This window comes from Tamandua tetradactyla, chromosome 2 (genome assembly GCF_023851605.1).
Source record: "Tamandua tetradactyla isolate mTamTet1 chromosome 2, mTamTet1.pri, whole genome shotgun sequence".
NCBI lineage: Eukaryota > Metazoa > Chordata > Mammalia > Pilosa > Myrmecophagidae > Tamandua > Tamandua tetradactyla.
This window is the reverse complement of record NC_135328.1, coordinates 116,725,969-116,747,550: the sequence shown is the minus strand read 5'-3', so window position 1 is coordinate 116,747,550 and position 21,582 is coordinate 116,725,969. Positions and strand designations below refer to the sequence as shown.

The 21,582-nt window shown below is 36.0% G+C and overlaps 1 protein-coding gene across 4 annotated transcripts in view; it reads right to left on the bottom strand.

Annotated features, from left to right (window-relative positions):
- The window catches only part of UBQLN1 (ubiquilin 1), a 76,513-nt gene that overhangs the window by 36,741 nt on the left and 18,190 nt on the right, over nucleotides 1–21,582 (bottom strand). Inside the window, exon 1 of one of the 4 annotated variants that reach the window (XM_077148579.1) lies at nucleotides 18,244–19,028. The exons of the other annotated variants lie outside the window; for them this stretch is intronic. Within the exon in view, the coding sequence (XP_077004694.1) occupies nucleotides 18,244–18,372 (129 nt within the window). The 5' untranslated portion in view covers nucleotides 18,373–19,028. Of the gene's footprint in view, nucleotides 1–18,243; nucleotides 19,029–21,582 lie in introns of those variants that run through there. 4 annotated transcript variants of the gene reach the window in all.

Below are 21,582 nucleotides of genomic sequence, written 5' to 3'. Positions count from 1 at the left end.
CTTAAAGTGATAAAGGGAATATATGAAAAACCCACAGCTAATATCGTCCTCAATGGGGAAAAATTGAAAACTTTCCCCCCAAGATCAGGAACAATTAGACAAGAAAGAAATACAAGGCATCAAAATTGGAAAGGAAGAAATAAAACTATCACTGTTTGCAGATGATATGCTACTATACATCGAAAACCCTGAAAAATCCACAGCAAAACTACTAGAGCTAATAAATGAGTACAGCAAAGTAGCAGGTTACAGGATCAATATTCAAAAATCTGTAGTGTTTCTATACACTAACAATGAACAAGCTGAGGGGGAAATCAAGAAACGAATTCCATTTACAATTGCAACTAAAAGAATAAAACACTTAGGAATAAATTTAACTAAAGAGACAAAAGACCTATACAAAGAAAACTACAAAAAACTGTTAAAAGAAATCACAGAAGACCTAAATAGATGGAAGGGCATACCGTGTTCATGGATTAGATAACTAAATATAGTTAAGATGTCAGTTCTACCTAAATTGATTTACAGATTCAACGTAATACCAATCAAAATCCCAACAACTTACTTTTCAGAAACAGAAAAACCAATGAGCAAATTTATCTGGAAGTGCAGGGTGCCCTGAATTGCTAAACGTATCTTGAGGAAAAAAACAAAGCTGGAGGTCTCACGTTGCCTGACTTCAAGGCATATTATGAAGCCACAGTGGTCAAAACAGCATGGTACTGGCATAAAGATAGATAAATCGACCAATGGAATCAAACAGTGTGCTCAGATATAGACCCTCTCATCTATGAACATTTGATCTTTGATAAGGCAGTTAAGCCAACTCACCTGGGACAGAACAGTCTCTTCAATAAATGGTGCCTAGAGAACTGGATATCCATATGCAAAAGAATGAAAGAGGACCCGTATCTCACACTCTATACAAAAGTTAACTCAAAATGGATCAAAGATCTAAACATTAGGTCTAAGACCATAAAACAGTTAGAGGAAAATGTAGGGAGATATCTTATGAATCTTACAACTGGAGGCAGTTTTATGGACCTTAAACCTAAAGCAAGAGCACTGAAGAAAGAAATAAATAATTGGGAGCTCCTCAAAATTAAACACTTTTGTGCATCAAAGAACTTCATCAAGAAAGTAGAAAGACAGCCTACACAATGGGAGACAATATTTGGAAACGACATATCAGATAAATGTTCAACTCAACAACAAAAAGAGAACCAATCCAATTACAAAATGGGAAAAAGTCTTGAACAGACAATTCTCAGAAGAGGAAATACAAATGGCCAAAAGGCACAAGAAGAGATGCTCAATGTACCTGGCCATTAGAGAAATGCAAATCAAAACCACAATGAGATATCATCTCACACCCACCAGAATGGCCATTATCAACAAAACAGAAAATGACAAGTGCTGGAGAGGATGTGGAAAAGAGGCACACTTATCCACTGTTGGTGGGAATGTCAAATGGTGCAACCACTGTGGAAGGCAGTTTGGCGATTCCTCAAAAAGCTGAATATAGAATTGCCATACGACCCAGCAATACCATTGCTAGGTATCTACTCAGAGGACTTAAGGGCAAAGACACAAACGGACATTTGCACACCAATGTTTATAGCAGCATTATTTACAATTGCAAAGAGATGGAAACAGCCAAAATGTCCATCAACAGACGAGGGGCTAAACAAACTGTGGTATACACATACGATGGAAAATTATGCAGCTTTAAGACAGAATAAACTTATGAAGCATGTAATAACATGGATGGACCTAAAGAACATTATGCTGAGTGAGACTAGCCAAAAACTAAAGGACAAATACTGTATGGTCCCACTGATGTGAACCGACATTAGAGAATAAACTTGGAATATGTCATTGGTAACAGAGACCATCAGGAGACAGAAATAGGGTAAGATAATGGGTAATTGGAGCTGAAGGGATACAGACTGTGTAACAGGACTGGATACAAAAACTCAGAAATGGACAGCACAATACTACCTAATTGTAATGTAATTATGTTAAAACACTGAATGAAGCTGCATCTGAGGTATAGTTTTTTTTATTTTTTTATTTTTATTTCTTTCTATTATCGTTTTATTTTTCTGTTGTCTTTTTATTTCTTTTTCTAAATTGATGCAAATGTACTAAGAAATGATGAATATGCATCTATGTGATGATATTGGGAATTACTGATTGTATATGTAGAATGGAATGATTTCTAAATGTTGTGTTAATTTTTTAATTAATAAAAAAAAACTCCCTATAACGTACATAAAAAAAAAAAGCAAGCACCACAGACAAGTAGAACATATGGAATAAAAATAAATAATAGGGGGAACAAATGTTAAATTTAGTTTGAAATGCTAGTGATAATTGAAAGCGAGGGGTAAGGGGTATGGTATATATAATCTTTTTTTTTCTGTTATCGTTTTATTTCTTTTTCTGTTGTCTATATTTCTTTTTCTAAGTCGATGCAAATGTTCTAAGAGATAATGAATATGCAACTATGTGATGTATTAAGAATTACTGATTATATATGTAGAATGGAATGCTATGTTAAAGTTTTTGTTCATTGTTAATTTTTTTAATTAATAAATTAATTAAATAAAAAAATTTTTTAAAAAAGCAAGCACCAAACACACCAGGCACACAGGTGGTCACTAAGTGTAACACTGTTACCCCTCAACAACTCTGTGAGGCATATGGTCTTAATCCCACTTCAGATACAGAAACAAAGTAAGGTTAAATATATCCCAAATTTCCTTAATGGTACAGCTAATAAACTGCTGGGTTGGGATTCAAAACTAGATCTGCCTTTAAAGATCAATCTACCCAGATCAGCCATCCTCTTTCATATGTATAATCAGAGGGTTAATCTAGACTTGTGTTTCTTATTTTAAATTAAAAAATCCCGTGGTATCTCCTCATATGTCATTCTGAAATAAATGATTTAAATATCTAACATGTGACTGATTATACCGTATTTTACATTGTACTATGCTACAATGAAGACACACCTACTCTTACATCCTTTCAAATCCCTACTAACACATTAAAGGATTTTTTTAAACAGCTTTGAGATATAATTTACATACCATAAAATTCACCTATATAAAGCGTACAATTCAAAATCTTTTAGTATATTCTCAGATATGTATAAACAATCACTAGTCATTTTTAGAACATAATTCCATACCTCTTTAGCTATCACAACCCTCCCACACCGCCCCTAATCTCATTCTCTTAGTTTTAAATACCACTTAATCTACTTTCCGTCTCTATAGAGTTCTTCATCTTGGAGATGTCATATAAATGGAAAAATAAAACATGGTCTTTTGTGATCGACTTCTTTGACTTAGCATAATGTTTTCAAGGTTCATACGTACAGCTGCATATCAGTACTTCATTCCTTTTAACTGCAAAACAATATTCCATTGTATGAATATGCTGTATTATGGTTATCCATTCATCAGCTGAGAGATTTTAGGGCTGTATTATGAAGAATACTGCCATGAACGTGTGCTGTAAAAAGATTTGTGCAGACATGTTTTCAGTTCCAAGGAGTAGAATTTCAGTATTACATGGTAACTCTATGTTTAACCTTTTGAAGAGCTGCCAGAATGGTTTCCAAAGTGGTGGCATCCTTTATATTCCCATAAACAGTGTATGAGGGTTATAATTAACCTACATCTTCACCAACACTTGTATCTGACTTTTTGATTATAGCCATCTGTACTAGTTTGTTAAGCTGCCAGAACGTAAAATACTAGAAACAAAATGGCTTTTAAAAGAGGGATTTAATAAGTTGCAAGTTTACAGCTTTAAGGGAGTAAGAATGTCCAAATTAAGGCACCAAAAAGAGGTGACCCTCACTCAACAAAGGCTGATATCATCTGAAACACCTCTATCAGCTGGGAAGGCAACTGGCTGGCATCTGCTGGGATCTTTGGCTTCTCATTCAAATAGCTTCCCCGGGGCATTTTCTTTCTCCTTCTACAAAGATCTCAAGCTGTGTGAGCTCTGTTCTCCAAAAATCTGCATCTCCACGCATCTCTGTCCTTTCTGAGGCTTCTCCAAAATGTTTCCCCTTTTAAAGACTCCTGTAAACTATCAAGACCAACCAGAAATGGGCAGAGTCACATCTCCATCTAATCAAAAGGCTGTACCCACAAGTGGGCACGCCATACCTTCACGGAGATAGTCTCATCAAAGGTCACACCCACAACTGGGAGTGCCACATCTCTGTGGGGATAATCTAATCAAAGGGGATTCCACCCTGCAATACTGAATCAGGATTAAAGGAAGTGGCTTTTCTGGCGTACACAACACTTTCAAATCAGCACACAATCCTAGTGGGTATGAAATGGCATCTCACTGTGGTTTTGATTGGTATCCTGATGACTAATGATTTTGAACATCTTTTCAAGATCACTGGTCTTTGTATATCTTCTTTGGAGAAATGTCTATTCAGATCCCTTACCGATTTTTCAAATGGGGTAGTCTTTTTCATTATTAAGTTGTAAAGAGTTCTTTATATATTCTAGATAAAAATCCCTTGTAAAACATGATTTACAGAAGGTGTTTTTTAATTTTATATTGAAATCATTTCAAGCCTACAGTGCAGTTGCAAAACTAGTTTCAATTTCAAAACACCCTACTCATAGATACTCAAATCCACCAACCTTTAACATTTTGCCACATGTTGAGGATTGAATCATGCCCCCCCACAAAAAGCACATTGAGGTGTCAACCTGTGATCCTGTGGGTGTCAATTATTTGTAAAAGGGGCCATTGAAGCTATTACTAGTTAAGGTGTTTCCAAATAGTGGTAGGACTGAAGTTCTTATAAGCAAAGGAAACAGAATCTATGGGAAGAGTATGAAACCAGAAGTCAAATAAACCCAGAAGAGAAGAGACAGAAGACATAACCAAGTATACTCCTCATGTGACAAAGTCATGACCAAGGATTGCTGATAGTAAGACTCAAAACCCACAGTTTTGGGGGAGAAAACAATGCCTTATCGATGCCTCAATTTTGGACTTCTACCCTCAGAACCCTAAGCAAATAAATTCCTATTGTTTAAGTCAAACCACTGAATGGTACTTGTTTTAGCAGCTGTAAAACAAAGACACTACATTTGCCATACCTTTTTCTCTTTTTTCTAAGCATCTGAGAATACGCTGTATACATCGTGTACCTTGAACATTCAATACTTTAGTTAAGAACAAGGATATGGAATTAAAGTTTGAAACATACACTTCCAGGCGAAGATGGCAGCTTAGCAATCTGTGCAATTTAGTTCAATCTCCAGAACAACTACTAAATAACCAGAAACAGTACAGAACAGCTCCTGGGGACACGTCAGTGACCGGACACTCAACGTACCTCAGTTTGTACCAGCGGGACCAGCTGCGAGACCCCCCAGAACCATGAGTTCCCTAAGCCGTGGTGGCCGGCGCCCCTCCCCTACAGGCTGCTTCACATAGGGAAAAGGAAAGGGACTTTACCAGCAACAGGGGTTGAGCACAAATGCCAACTGTGGAATTAATTAACAAATTCTGACAACTACAAATAGGCCCCCAGCTCAGGTGAACCTGGTCAAAGTGGAAGTCGCTCCTTGTTACCCCAGCACCAAGGGGGCAGGGCTGACAAAAAGAAAAAGAAAGAAAGGTTTTTGTGGCTGTGTTTCTACAAAGGCCTGACTGCCTTTGGATACAGCTGCAAGACTTCTCAGGCTGCCACTGACCCAGGCATGGGCAGAAACAACCTCCTTTGAGGGTGTGTATGGAGCCTGTGCCTTCCCCAGGGGAAGGGTGAGGCCAAACGCAGATGGAATCCCTCCCTTATGGAACTCAGACACCAGGACTCCGTAATTTGAAGCCATTAAAATCACCCTACAACCTCTCCTCTGTCTCCACCATGCCCTCCCCGAGCAGGGAGAGTCTGCCAAAGTTAAAGGTACCACTTCATCTTAGGCTGGTGGGACCTGCAGGCAGACAAGCACCACATACTGGGCAGGATGAGAAAACCACAGTCCAGAGACTTCACAGGATTTCAACCTGCTGGGTCTCACCCTCAGGGAAGACCAACAAAGGTGACTCTTTCCTCCTCATAGGACACCAGTTTGGTGTGGGAAAATCCGGCTGGGGTCTATAATACCTAATTAGACCTTCCTAAGGGTGGGGGTAGGCAGGGGGAAAGTCACCATACAAGCAGGGCAAGAAACAAGAAACCAAGAACTGAAACATTCTCCTCTGTTAAACAAAACCTAAGCTAGAGGTGCAGAAAAAGCTGAACTATATGTCAAAGAACAGACAGACAACAAATTAATCCATCAAGAAAACACTAGGTAAAAGAAGTGAAAGCAATCTCCAGAATAAACTAATTAAGGTAATTAATTAAATGCCTAGACAAAAAATAACAAATCAGACTAGGAAAACTGAAGACATGGCCCAGTTAAAGGAACAAACCAACAATTCCAATGAGATAAAGGAGTTGAAGCAATTAATTCAGAATATACAAACAGATATGGAAAACCTCATCAAAAATCAAATCAATGAATTGAGGGCAGATATAAAGAAGGCAATGAATGAACAAAAAGAAGAAATCCAAAGCCTGAAAAAACAAATCGCAGAACTTATGGGAATGAAAGGCACAGCAAAAGAGATGAAAAAAACAATGGAAACCTACAATGGTAGATTTAGAGAGGTAGAAGATAGAATTAGTGTACAGGAGGACGGAATGTCTGAAATCCGACAAGAAAAAGAAAATATAGGGAAAAAAAGGAAAAATATGAACAGTGACTCAGGGAAGTGAATGACAATATGAAGCGCATGAATATAAGTGTTGTGGGCGTCCCAGAAGGGGAAGAGAAGGCAAAAGGAGGAAAAAAACTAATGGAGGAAATTATCACTGAAAATTTCCCAACTCTTATGAAACACTTAAAATTACAAATCCAAGAAGTACAGCATACCCCAAAGAGAATAGATCCAAACAGACGTACTCCAAGACACTTACTAATCAGAACGTCAGAGGTTAAAGAGAAAGAGATCTTGAAAGCAGAAGAGAAAAGCAATCTATCACGTACAAGGGAAGCCCAATAAGACTATACGTACATTTTTCAGCAGACACCAGGGAGGCAAGAAGACAGTGGGGCGATACATTTAAATTACTAAAAGAGAAAAACTGCCAACCAAGAATTCTATGTCCAGCAAAATAGTCCTTCAAAAACGAGGGAGAAATTAAAACATTTTCTGACAAAAAATCACTGAGAGAACTTGTGGCCGAGAGACGAGCTCTGCAAGAAATACTAAAGGGAGCAACAGATATGAAACAAAGAGAGAGGTGTGAAGAAGAGTGTAGAAAGGAAGACTATCAGTAAGGTAAAAAGAAGGGAAATTATATATAACATATAAAATCCAAAAGGCAAAATGGTAGAAGACAGTACTACCTGTACAGTAATAACACTAAATGTTAATAGATTAAACTCCCCAATCAAAAGACATAGACTGGCAGAATAGATTAAAACAGAGGACCCATCTATATGCTGTCTACAAGGATAAATAAAGGTTGAAAGTGAAAGGTTGGGAAAAGATATTTCATGCAAATAACAATCAGAAAAGAGCAGGAGTACCTATACTAATATCCAACAAATTAGACTTCAAATGTAAGACAGTTAAAAGAGACAAAGAAGGACACTATGTATTAATAAAAGGAACAATTCACATGAAGACATAACAATCATACATATGCACCAAACCAGAACGCTCCAAAATACATGCAGCAAACACTGAAAACGAAACAGACACATCTACCATAATAGCTGGAGACTTCAATTTCCCACTCTCATCAATGGACAGAACATCTAGACAGAGGATCAATAAAGAAACAGAGAAGCTGAATAATACAATAAATGAACTAGACTTAACAGACATTTATAGAACATTACACCCAACAACAGCAGGATACACCTTTTTCTCAAGTGCTCATGGATCATTCTCAAGGACAGACCATATGCTGGGTCACAAAGCAAGTCTCAATAAATTTAAAAAGATTGATATCATACAAAACACTTTGTCAGATCATAAAGGAATGAAATTTGAAACCAATAGGCAGAATGCCAGAAAATTCACAAATATGTGGAGGCTCAACAACATACTCTTAAACAACCAGTGGGTCAAGGAATAAATTACAAGAGAAATCAGTAAGTCCCGAGGTAAATGAAAATGAAAACACAACATACCAAAACTTATGGGATGCAGCAAAGGCAGCTCTAAGAGGGAAATTTATTGCCCTAAATGCCTATATCAAAAAAGAAGAAAGGGCAAAATACAGGAATTAACTGTCCACTTGGGAGAAGTAAAGACAGAACAGGAAACTAACCCCAAATCAAGCAAAAGAAAAGAAATAACAAAGATTAAAGCAGAAATAAATGAAATTGAGAACATGGAAACAATTGTGAAAATCAACAAAACCAGAAGCTGGTTTTATGTGAAAATCAAGAACATTAAGGGACCCTTAACAACACTGACAAAAAGAAGAAGAGAGAAGATGCAAATAAATATAATCAGAAATGGAAAAGGACACATAACCATTGACCCCGCAGATATAAAAGAAGTAATGACAGGATACTATGAACAACTTTATGCTAATAAATACAACAATGTAAATGAAATGGACAACTTCCTAGAAAGGCATGAACTACCAACTCTGACTCGAGAAGAAATAGACGACCTCAACAAACCAATCACAAGTAAAAATACTGAATCAGTCATTAAGAAGCTCCCCAAAAAGAAAAGTCCAGGACCAGACGGCATCACATGTGAATTCTACCAAATATTCCAGAAAGAATCAGCACCAATCCTGCTTAAACTCTTCAAAATACTGAAGTGGAGGGAAAGCTACCTAACTCATTCTATGAAGCCAACATCACCCTCATACCAAAGCCAGACAAATATATTACAAAAAAAGATAACTACAAACCAATCTCTCTAATGAATACAGATGCAAAAATCCTCAACAAAATGCTAGCAAATCAAATCCAGCAACACATTAAAAGAATTATACATTATGACCAAGTAGGATTCATTCCAGGTATGCAAAGATGGCTCAACATAAGAAAATCAATTAATGTAATACACTATATCAACAAATCAAAGCAGAAAAACCACATGATTATCTCGATTGATGCAGAAAAGGCTTTTAACAAAACTCAACATCCTTTCCTGTTGAAAACACTTCAAGGATAGGAATAGAAATGATCAGGAACAAGACAAGGATGTCCACTATCACCAATTTTATTCAACATTATGCTGGAAGTTCTAGCCAGAGCAATTAGACAAGAAAAAGAAATACTAGGCATCAAAATTGGAAAGGAAGAAGCAAAACTCTGTTTGCAGATGATATGATACTATATGTCAAAAACCCTGAAAAATCCACAGCAAAACTACTAGAGCTAATAAACGAGTACAGCAAAGTGACAGGTTACAAGATCAACACTCAAAAGTCGGTAGTGTTTCGATACACTAGTGATGAACAATCTGAGGGGGAAAATCAAGAAACAAATTCCATTTACAATTGCAACCAAAAGAATAAAATATTTAGGAATAAATTTAAAGAGACAAAAGACCTATGCAAAGAAAACTACAAGAAATTGTTAAAAGAAATCACAAAAGACCTAAATAAATGAAAGGGCATAACGTCTTCATGGATTAGAAGATAAGATGTCAATTCTACCTAAACTGATTTACAGATTCAATGGAATACCAATTAAAATCCCAAAAACTTACTTTTCAGAAATAGAAAAACCAATAATGAAATGTATCTGGAAGGGCAGGGTGCCCCCAATAGCTAAAAGTATCCTGAGAAAGAAAAATGAAGTTGGAGGTCTCACGCTATCTGACTTTAAGGCGTATTACAAAGCTACAGTGGTCAAAACACCATGGTACTGGCATAAAGATAGATATACTGATCACTGGAATAGAATAGAGTGTTCAGATATAGACCCTCTCATCTATCGACAACTGATCTTTGATAAGGCAGTCAAGCCAACTCACCTGGGACAGGACAGTCTACTCAATAAATGGTGCCTAGAGAACTAGATATCCATATGCAAAAGAATGAAAGAGGATCCACAGGTCACACCCTATATAAAAATTAACTGAAAATGGATCGAAGACCCAAACACTAGATCTAAGACCATAAAACTGTTAGAAGAAAATGTAGGGAAATATCTTATAAATCTTATACTAGGACGTGGTTTCCTAGACCTTACACCCAAAGCACGAGCACTGATGAAAGAAATAAATAAATGGGAACTCCCCCAAATTAAACACTTTTGCGCATCAAAGAAAGTAAAAAGACAACCTACACAACTGGAGACAATATTTGGAAACGACATATCACATAAAGGTCTTTATAAAATCCAGAATTTATAATGAGATTGTTCAACTCAACAACAAAAAGACAGCTAACCCAATTACAAATAGGGCAAAAGACTTGAACAGACACTTCTCAGAAGAGGAAATACAAATGGCCAAAAGGCATATGAAGAGATGCTCAACTTCCCTGGTCATTAGAGAAATGTAAATCAAAACCACAACGCGTTATCATCTCACACACACCAGAATGGCTATTATCAAGAAAAGAGAAAATGACAGGTGCTGGAGAGGATGTGGAGAAAGAGGCACACTTAACCACTGTTGGTGGGAATGTCAAATGGTGCAACCACTGTGGAAGGCAGTTTGGTAGTTCCTCAAAAAGCTGAATACAGAATTGCCATACGACCCAGCAATACCATTGCTAGGTATCTACTCAAAGGACATGAGGGCAAGGACACAAACAAATATTTGCCCACCAATGTTTATAGCAACATTATTTACAATTGCAAAGAGACAGAAACAGTCAAAATGTCCATCAACAAACGAGTGGCTAAACAAACTGTGGTATATACATACGATGGAATATTCTGCAGCTGTAAGACAGAATAAAGTTATGAGTATGTAACAACATGGATGAACCTTGAGGACATTACGCTGAGTGAGATTAGCCAGAAACAAAAGCACAAATACTGTATAGTCTCACTGATATGAACCGACATTAGTGAATAAACTTGGAATATCTCGTTGGTAACAGAGATCATCAGGAGATAGAAATAGGGTAAGATACTGGGTAACTGAAGCTGAAGGGATACAGATTGTACAACAGGACTGAATATAAAAACTCAGAAATGGACAGCACAATACTACCTGTTAATACAATTATGTTAAAACACTGACTGAAGCTGAATGTGAGAATGATTGAGGGAGGTAAGCTGGGGGCACAAATGAAATCTGAAAGAAATATAGATGATAAAGACTGAGATGGTATAATCTACGAATGCCTAGAGTGTATAATGATAGTGACTAAAATGTACAGATTTTAAAAAAATTTTTGCATGAGGAAAAACAAAGGAATGTCATTACTGCAGGGTGCTGAAAATAGATGGTAATTAATATATTAAAATTTCACCTTATGTGTGAGACTAAAGCAAAAAATGTTTATTTGGTACAAAATTCATATTTTGACTAGTGCATTTCCCTAATATAACTTATGCAGATAGCTTGGTTGAGCACCATAAGTTCATGGAACTGTGGGTAGGACATGAGATTTTGTTGGTTTGTCCAGAGTGATACCAGGATGAATCCCAGAGGGATTTGATCAGTGAGTGGAAAAGTATTTGCAAAGGCCCCTTTGGGGAATGGTGAGAACGGGGGAAAATTTAACTTCCCTAAGTTGAGTTCTTGATATTCTCACAAGCAGTGTGGACAACCAAAGCTGGGCTGAGCCCCCAGTCTTGAGGTTTGTTCATATGAAACTTAACCCCACAAAGGATAGGTCAAGCCTACTTAAAATTTAGGCCTAAGAGTCACCCCCAAGAGAGCCTCTTTTGTTGCTCAAATGTGGCCTCTCTCTCCAGCAAACACAAGCAAACTCATCACCCTCCTCCTGTCTACGTGGAACATGACTCCCAGGAGTGTGGATCTTCCTGGCAACGTGAGACAGAAATCCTAGAATGAACTTGGACTCAGCATCGAGGGATTGAGAAAAACTCTAGAAGGGGCTGAGACTCAGCATCAAGGGATTGAGAAAACCTCAACCAAAAAGGGGAAGAGTGAAATAAGACAAAGTGTCAATGGCTGAGAGATTCCAAACAGAGTCGAGAGGTTATCCTGGAGGTTATTCTTACGCATTAAGTAGATATCACCTTGTTATTCACGATGTAATGGAGAGGCTGGAGAGAACTGCCTGAAAATGTAGAGCGTGTTCCAGTAGCCATGTTTCTTGAGGATGACTGAATAATGATACAGCTTTCACAACGTGACTGTGTGGTTGTGAAAACCTTGTGTCTGATGCTCCTTTTATCTACCTTGTCAACAGATGAGTAGAACATATGGAATAAAAATAAATAATAGGAGGAACAAATGTTAAAATAAATTTAGTTTGAAATGCTAGTGATCAATGAAAGGGAGGGGTAAGGGGTATGGCATGCAAAATTTTTTTTTTCCTGCTTTCGTTTTATTTCTTTTTCTGTTGTCTTTTTCTGAATTGATACAAATGTTCTAAGAAATGATCATGATGAATATACAACTATGTGATGATATTGTGAATTACTGATTATACATGTAGAACAGAAGGATTGCATGTTAAGAATGTTTTTGTTCGTTTGTTGTTACATTTTTTTAATAAAAAAAAAGAAAGAACAAGGATATTCACTTATGTAACCACCCACCTTATGTACAAGTATTAAGTGAAGAAATTTAACCTTGAATTAAAGCTTAACAGTCTGTAATCCAATTTTTTCATATGTCCCAATAATGTTATTTTGGGCATTTTCTCCTCCATTATTAGGTACAGTTCAAGATCATGTATTGCCTTTACTTGTTATCTCTTTACTCTCTCTCTCTCTCTCTATATATATATACATATTTGAAATCATCGAAACACATATATAACATGAACATCCCATCTCAACCACTCCCAAACATACAATTCAGTAGGATTAATCACACTCACAAGGTTGTGCAACTCTAACCACCTTCCATTACCGCACTTTCCCATCACCCCATTCAAAAACACTGCATGCATTATGAACTAACTCTTCAGTCTCTCTCCATACAACTTAAATTCTTTCTGATTCTATGAATTTGTATGTTCTAGTTATTTCACATAAGTGGAATCATCCAAAATCAGTCCCTTTGTGTCTGACTTAAAAAAAAATTTTTTTAAAGCAGAAACTCAGAAGGATAGAAGAATGGAAAAGTTGCCAACTGAACAAAATTTTGAAGCTGGAACTCAGATGGACATAAGCTCAATGAATTTAGAAGACCCAAGCAATGAATCCCTAAATGGCAACGCAGAAAACTGTCAACTCAACTTACTCTGCAGAATCCCTGTAAGGCTCTACATTGATATCACCAGAGCCTTAATGTGAATGAGGATGGGAGGATGGAGAAGGGTGCTCAGGGCTAAAATAGAAAAGATTATTTTTAAGTCTAAGAAGCAGATACATCTTCATTATACTCAAAACGGTCAAATGCCCCTCACCAAACCCAACAAAAGACTGAAGTCCCTCACAGCCCAGTCTAAGGAACTAAGAACACACCAAATACAATTAGAGAAGTTCAATACTAAAAACAGAAAGACTACATAGACAAACCAGATGCTGTGCCCTTTCGCCCACCAAATAATGCTGACAGCTGGGCCTTTAACTCCCAGGAGTACGATTATAATATGCAGTGTCTTCAAGAAGACTCTAACCAGCCTAAGAAGCAAGAACCTAAAGATACTATACTAGATGCTCATCTTAGAGCACTAGTTCTCAAGGGGGGAACTCTCCACACACACCCCTGGACACACGGCAATGTCTGGAGACATTTCTGTTTATCATACTGAGGATGGAGGTGGGGACAGCACTGGCATTTGGTGGGTAGAGACCAGGATGCTGCTAAATATCCTCCCCCAAACAAAGAATTAGTCAATTCAAACTGTCAATAGTGCAGAGATCGAGAAACCCTGCTCTAGAGCTGCACTTCTCAAAATGTGGTTCCCAAATGAACAACATCAGAATAAACAGGGAACTTGTTAGAGATACAAATTCTCAGGCCCCACCCCAGATAAGTAAATCAGAAACTCCGGGATGGGCCCCAGTAATCTATGGTTTAAAAAGTCTCCCAGCTGATTCTGAGGCATTAAAGCTTGAGAACCACTGTTTCTGGGTATTACAGTTTAATTCTCTCTAGGAACCTGATAAAAAGGCCTATTCCAGGCAACTACAAATCTACAAAAAAATGCAGGAAATAAAAGAACGTGTTAAATGACATCAAAAGGAAGCAAACTCTAAAATCAACAAAACACAACCAAAAAAGTGTCTTCAACAAGTAAAGTGCTAAGGGGTAAAAAAGCAGAGGGCAGAAACAAATCGTAACAAATTTAAAATAATTAAAATCATCTACAGATCAATAACATAGAAGTTATCTGGTAAATCCCCACATACTTGGAAATTAAGCAACACACTTCTGAGTAAATTCTTAAGCCAAAGAGAACGTTTCAAGGAGAAATTATAAAACATTTAAAAATGAACACAAATAAAAATATTTTATCAAAATGTATAGGATGCACTTAAAGGACTGACTTGGGAAATTTAAAGCCTTTTTAAAATAAAAGGTCTCCAAACAATAATTTAAGTTTTAACTTTAAGAAACTAGGAAAAAGAGCAAACTAAACCCAAACAAGGAATTAATAAAAATGAGAACAGAAATCAACTGAACCAGAGCAACAAGAGAAAACTCAAAGTATCAATAAAATCTATAAACTTTCAGCTAGACTGACCAAGAAAAAACAAAGAGAAGACATAAATTACCACAATCAGGAACAAATAAAGGGACTGAATCCAGACTCGAGACATTAAAAGCATAATAAGGGGATGCTCACACACAAGTAAATATGCAATAACTTAGATGAAATGGACCAATTCCCCAAAAGATGTAAACCACCAAAATTTATCCAATCGTTACTGAAAACATAAGAGGGAATATTTTTTAATTCATTCACGTGGCCAACATTACCCTGATGCAAAAACCAAGAGACGGTGTACGAAAACTACAAACCAGCATCTCTCACAAACAGAGATGCAGAAATCCTCGACAACAAAATATTAGCAAGTCAAATCCAACAACACTGAAACAATAACTCTTCATGTTGATTCAACAACCAAAAACCAATCCCTGTGATTTTATATTTTTATTTTTTAACTTCAAATTAACTGAAAATATTGTCTTTAGAATTAAAATAAGCATCAATAGGGATTCCTACTGCCTACATAATAAAATGTAAATGTCATAGGAAAAAAAATCAATCTCTATAAACTCACCATTTTAATAGACAAAAGAAGAAAACAGATGTTACTAGAAAAGCATCTGACAGTTTTAATTCATGACAAAACTCTTGGCAAATGGGGAATAAAAGGGAACTCCCTAGACTTGATAACGGGCCTCTACAAAATGATTTACATATGATGTCATACAGCTAAACATTTTCTTCTAAAATCAGGAACAAAGCAAGAATATCCATATTTGCCGCTCCTATTTAACACTATACTGAAAGTTCTAACTAATGCAATAAGGCAGAAAAAGGAAATAAAGACATACATATTGGAAAATAAGGAAAAAGAAACAAGAAACTCATCAACCACTTGCAATGTATGATCCTTATTTTCATCCCAAATTAAAAAGAAATCCTCTTCGATAATAGCAAAAAGTGTAGCTGAAACAAGACTGGCTTGTTAACTGTCAAAGCTGAGCCAAGGATACCTGGATAATTTACTATTATCTCTATTTTATATGTGTAAAATTACACATAATAAAAAGTTAAAGAAATTAAAGAGGTGGAATAACTGGCAATCTTAAATTTTATGTCCAGTGAAAAGTATCCTTCAAATTAAACTGAAGTAGACATTTTTAGACATACAAAAAACAGAGTACTTGTTACCCAGAAGGCATACACTAAAGGAAATATTAAAGAGTGCTCCTTCAGACATAAAAATGACCCAAGGCAAAGGAATAAAAAACAACAAAAAGGGTATATTTGAGGGTAAATCTAAATAAAAACTGATTAATGAAACATTAATAATGTCATGCGGGCGGGCCGCGGTGGCTCAGCGGGCAAAGTGCTTGCCTGCTATGCCGGAGGACCTCGGTTCGATTCCCGGCCCCAGCCCATGTAACGAAAACGGAGAAACAAAATACAATAAAACAAGAAAATGTTTAAAAGATGTTTCCCTTTCTTCCTCTCTTCCTTCCTTCTATCCTTCCTTCCTTCTCTCTGTCTTTCCTTTAAAAAAAAAAAAAAAAATAATGTCATGCCATTTAATAGAAAGAAAGAGAAGGAAAAAAGAAGAAAGACAGCTAGCTTGCTACAATAATAGAAGTTATGTAGAGGAGAGATGGGGTAGATAGATCAGAGAAAAAGAAAGCAAGCTAAGCTAGCTAGCTACAACAACACAAGCCCAGTGCAGGCTGCGGGGTGGGCAGGTAGATGGAATTCAATCACTGAAGGTTTTTGCATTATTTGGAAATAAGTCAAAGTACTTATTTAGACACTGCGTAAGTCAAGGCGCATGTGATAATTAATCCTTAGGATAACCACCAATAGTAAAAACAGCATATATCTACCAAGCTACTACGGAAGCAAATGGTACATACAAAACAACTGACAAGAAGAAGAGAAAATAGGAGCACAGAACAGGCAGGAAAAACAGAAACCAAATATACAATGGTAAATTAAAACATTTCAATGATTATTTAAGACTCTATGGTAAAAGACAAAAATTCTCGGAATGAATTTTAAAAACCCAACTTGAAACATAATTAAAATATAAAGGAAAAGAAAGTTTGAAAGTAAAAATAGTCTATGCAAAACCTAACCAAAGAAAGCCAGTGAAGCTATTCTAGTTGACAACGATTATAATGCTAAAACAGTACTGGACTAGGACATTTCAACATTATGAAATGTTCAATTCATAGGAAAATAAAACTTCAACTGTACATGTACATAAGATATCTTTAAAGTACATAAATAAAAAAAGAATAGACAAATCCATAAATTCAGCAGATTTTAAACACATTTCTCTCAGTAACTGATAGAAACTAGCATATAAAACAATTACTAAAAATGTAAAAGATGATTTGTAAAACATAATTAAATAAACAGCTCAAATGACATGTAAATACTTTACTCAACAAGAGAATAAGCATTCTTCTGAAATACATTTACAAAATTAGACCATATGCTAAGTATAAAAGCAAGTCAACATATTTCAAAAAACTAAAATCTTATAGAGTATGTACTCTGACCACATGCTATTAAACAGTTCCAAAAATATAACTAGGAATCAATAAAGTGCTGCTCAACTACAAACAGGACAGAGAAAGCTCTAGCATTTTAAAGACGCAGGTCAAATTGGACTATGGACTGAGTAAAAAGAAAGGACTCTGCAACAGGAGTAACTAACAAGAAACTCAAACCCAGATTTTAGAATAAACACCTACAAATCAACAAGAAAAAGATACAGTCCAATAAAAACTGGTCAAAACACTTAAAAAGGAACTTCACAAAAATGACATCAAAATAGCTAATAAAATTCAGGAAAAAGTGCTCTCTGCATGAATAATCAGCTAACTTCAAATTAAAATCAGAGATACATATATTTAACGGTCCAATTTAAAAACTAATAATACCCAAATACTGCCAATATTGATGTAAATCAATCAGAACCCACATTCACTAGCAATAGAATTACAAACCAATACATTTTGGAAAAACATTTCCCAGGAGAAGCTGAACATATGCTTACCCTAGGGCCCAACAATTCACACCTGGGGTTTCATCTAACAAATTATGTGCCCAAAGGTGCACCAAAAGACACATTCAAGGAAGTTCAAAAAAATATTACTTATATTAGCAAAAAACCTGAACCAACCAAATGTTCATCAATTGGAGACTAAATTGTGATATATTCATTTTATTGAATGTTATGTACAATGACAGAGATTGAACTACAGCCACATGTCATCATGGATTCCTCAATGTATAGCAAAAGAAGTCAATAACAAATGAACATAATCCTTGATTTCATTTATATAAAGTGTTCTTTTTTTAAAAAAAAACCAATATCCATGTGTCAAAGCGAAAATAGTGTTTACCTTTGGGAAAGGTAGTGACTGTAAACGATCACAAAGGGACTTCTGAGGTATGGGCAATGTTCTACTTCTTGACCTTTGTACTAACACATGGAGATGTACATTTATGATGTGTGCATTCTTCTGTGCCATACTTCAATGAAAACCGTTTTTAAAAGTTGACTTGAGAATGTCCTGTACATAAGAAACAATAGGAAGTCAAAACACAGGTAGCCAACTTTCCTGAGCATTCCAAATTCAAGTGATTCACTAGAAAGCTAAAATATGCACTGATTTGGTAGATCATCTGAAAGGAATTGGGATGAAGAAGCCCTTATTTTGAGTAGGAGAAACAGTAACAGAAGTGATCACTCAAGAATAAGAGATGATCACCTATAAGCAGGTCTGACAAGAGCATCTTATCTGGTACAGACAGTTAAGACCTGATAGACAAAAGAGCAGTAATCTCTGAAGTCCATAGAACAGCAACAGTTCACTTGCGCCCTCGGTAATATTTAAGAGCTAGAGCATCCTTCTCTTTAAGCATGGGTTACAAATGTCAGGATTTTAAGGATAATCAGGACTTTCTGGAACGACTAAGGGACTCTCTAACATGTTCTAGATGCAGAAGAATATAATCCTATGGCACAACACAAAAAATTATTTACATGAATCATTATTTTATCAGGCAGCTACACTGCATCTGACACCCATCTCTTTGAATTCTTGCCACAAAACCTGAGGTAACCAAAGTACTGACAGACTCATGAGAAACCATCTTCTCTTACAGAACTACAGAACTGTTAACAATTAATGTTAACAATTAATGTCACTGATACTAGAATCTTCCAAACTCATGGAACTCTTGGTTCTGAATGCTAACAAAGGTAATTAGCATATGGTACTTCATGCTGAAAATCAGAACCAGGAAAACATTATTTTACAAATGGTAATAAGGTACAGCTATAATTCTAGTACTATATGTTCAAAAGTGAACTGCATACTGACCACCAGTCTTCATAAAACATTCAGTTAGCATAAAGAATAAATTTCAAATCGCAAACAAGCACTGCCAAACAATTCAGGGGATTTTAACTCCCAAGTAGACCAATGTGATACTGATTTGTTCTATATAAAGTATCCAAAGCTTAGACCAAACCAGTAAAAAACAAGAGATAAATAACTCTTTATAAATTCAGCTGTCACTCCATCTGAAACAAAATCGACATCTTAATTTTAATTGAACCACAGCAAATAGATATGATGTAATTATCCAAATAAACTATATAGATTTTTTAAAATCCAAATATGATCAATTTAAAACACTGCTATGTTATCTAAATGACTTTTGTAGAAGGGGCAAAAATTCTGCACATATTTCAGGTGTCTTTAAAAACTTCTACTTTGCTCCCCTCGCCTCAACCAAAAAAAAAACTAGCAGGAAATTGTTCACACTGGCTTCAAAATTTCTAGAATTTTTTTCTCTAACATTTGAACTTTACTTTCATGTCTGGTCTTTATCTACTTTGCTTTTATTAAACGACAACACAAAATCATTTAAGCTAAATATTGACGTGGAAAAAATTTTTAATTAACAATCTTGGAAAATTTCAAACCTGCTTTAAACAAAGACAACCCAGGCACTATCCCTCCACAGATACACAAAATTCATTGCAACAAATGACACAACATGTTTTCATCTCGTATCTAGAGAAGAATGGAAACCAGGAAGGAATGACTGTTGTAATTTCCATAATTATTTCCAGACCATTTAGATACTTAAGTACACACACACACACACACACACACACACACACACTCTTAACTTAGTCCTTAACTTCATGTGGCCAACTCAAATTGAAAAATACATGATGGAATGGATCTCTAAGGATCCACAATTTCTACAAATATATGTGGTTCCTATCCTGGTTTTGCACAACCTATGATGATAACTAACAGGCCAGAGGAGTTGAAAACTGAGAATTATGAGATACTTTCTCACCAACCACAATATCAAATATTCTCATGCACCTCAAAGAATCTCTGGTGATTTGAAATCAATCCAGCATGTAGAAAACAATAATCAGGAGCCCCTCCATTACTCAACATTGTCTAAACATCAGATTTCACATCAGCTGGGTTCTCCAGCTAGTTGAAGTTTACCTGGCATGAGCACCAAAACTGTTTTCAATTCTACTGAATATAACTTACTTTTGATAATACTGAGTTACCGGTATCAACAGCAATTGCTATTCTGCAATTCAGTGATTAGGTTTCAGACTCTCAAGATATTCATATCTGCTTTTCTATCAGGCTGTCAGTTCTTGTCTTAAAACTAAATTAAATTTAAATTTTGCTATTTTTACTCTATGGAAGAAATGGCAAATAAATAACCAAGAGTTAGAAAATGATAAAAAAAATAAAAATAGAATATAGAAAGAATTTTGTGTCCTGAAATGAAATATGTAAGATTTAATAAAGTAATAACTTTTTATGATACCAATCTCAGCTGTTCAGGGCCCACTTTGCTTACTCCCTGTTCTTGATTTTTGTTTGGGAGAAGAAAATGAAACACAAAAATGGTGTGAGATGGGGAGAATAAAAGTATAACTATATTAGAAAAGAATGTTTTGGAGACACAGACCTGAAATCAATTCTTGGTTCTGTCACTTAACTTAGCTGCTGTGACCTTGCCACTGAGCTTGTTTCCTCAATTGTAAAATGGATACATTTTTCCTGTACAACTGAAGGGAAAATTAAGAAATAATGTGTGAAAAACACTTAGTTACAGCATTCACACACATGCAACAAGCAAATACTGTTAACATAAACTGTGAACTAGAAACACTTTTTAAAACGGAGTTAATTTGATTTTAAGCTGGTTAAAAAAAACATTGTCACCCCTTACATTTCCACAATCCAAACCTGTGTATAAACAGTCTCTGCCTCTTTCTTTTTGTGCCAGTTTGAAAGGTTGTATGTACTCTAGAAAAGGCATGTTTTAATCTAAATTCCATTTTGTAAAGGCAGCCGTTTCTTCTAATCCCTATTCAGTATTGTGTGCTTGAAACTGCAATTATATGATCTCCCTGGAGATGTGATTTAATCAAGAGTGTTCATTGAACTGAATTAGGTGGAGGCATGTCTCCACCCATTTGGGTGTGTCTTGATTAGTTTACTGCAATCCTATAAGAGATTCAGAGAGAGCAGAGAATGCTGCAGCACCACAAAACAGAGAGTCCACCAGCCAATGACCTTTGGAGATGAAGGAAAATGCCTCCTGGGGAGCTTCACAAAACAGGAAGCCAGGAGAGAAAGCTAGTAGATGATACCGTGTTCACCATGTGCCTTCTCACTTGAGAG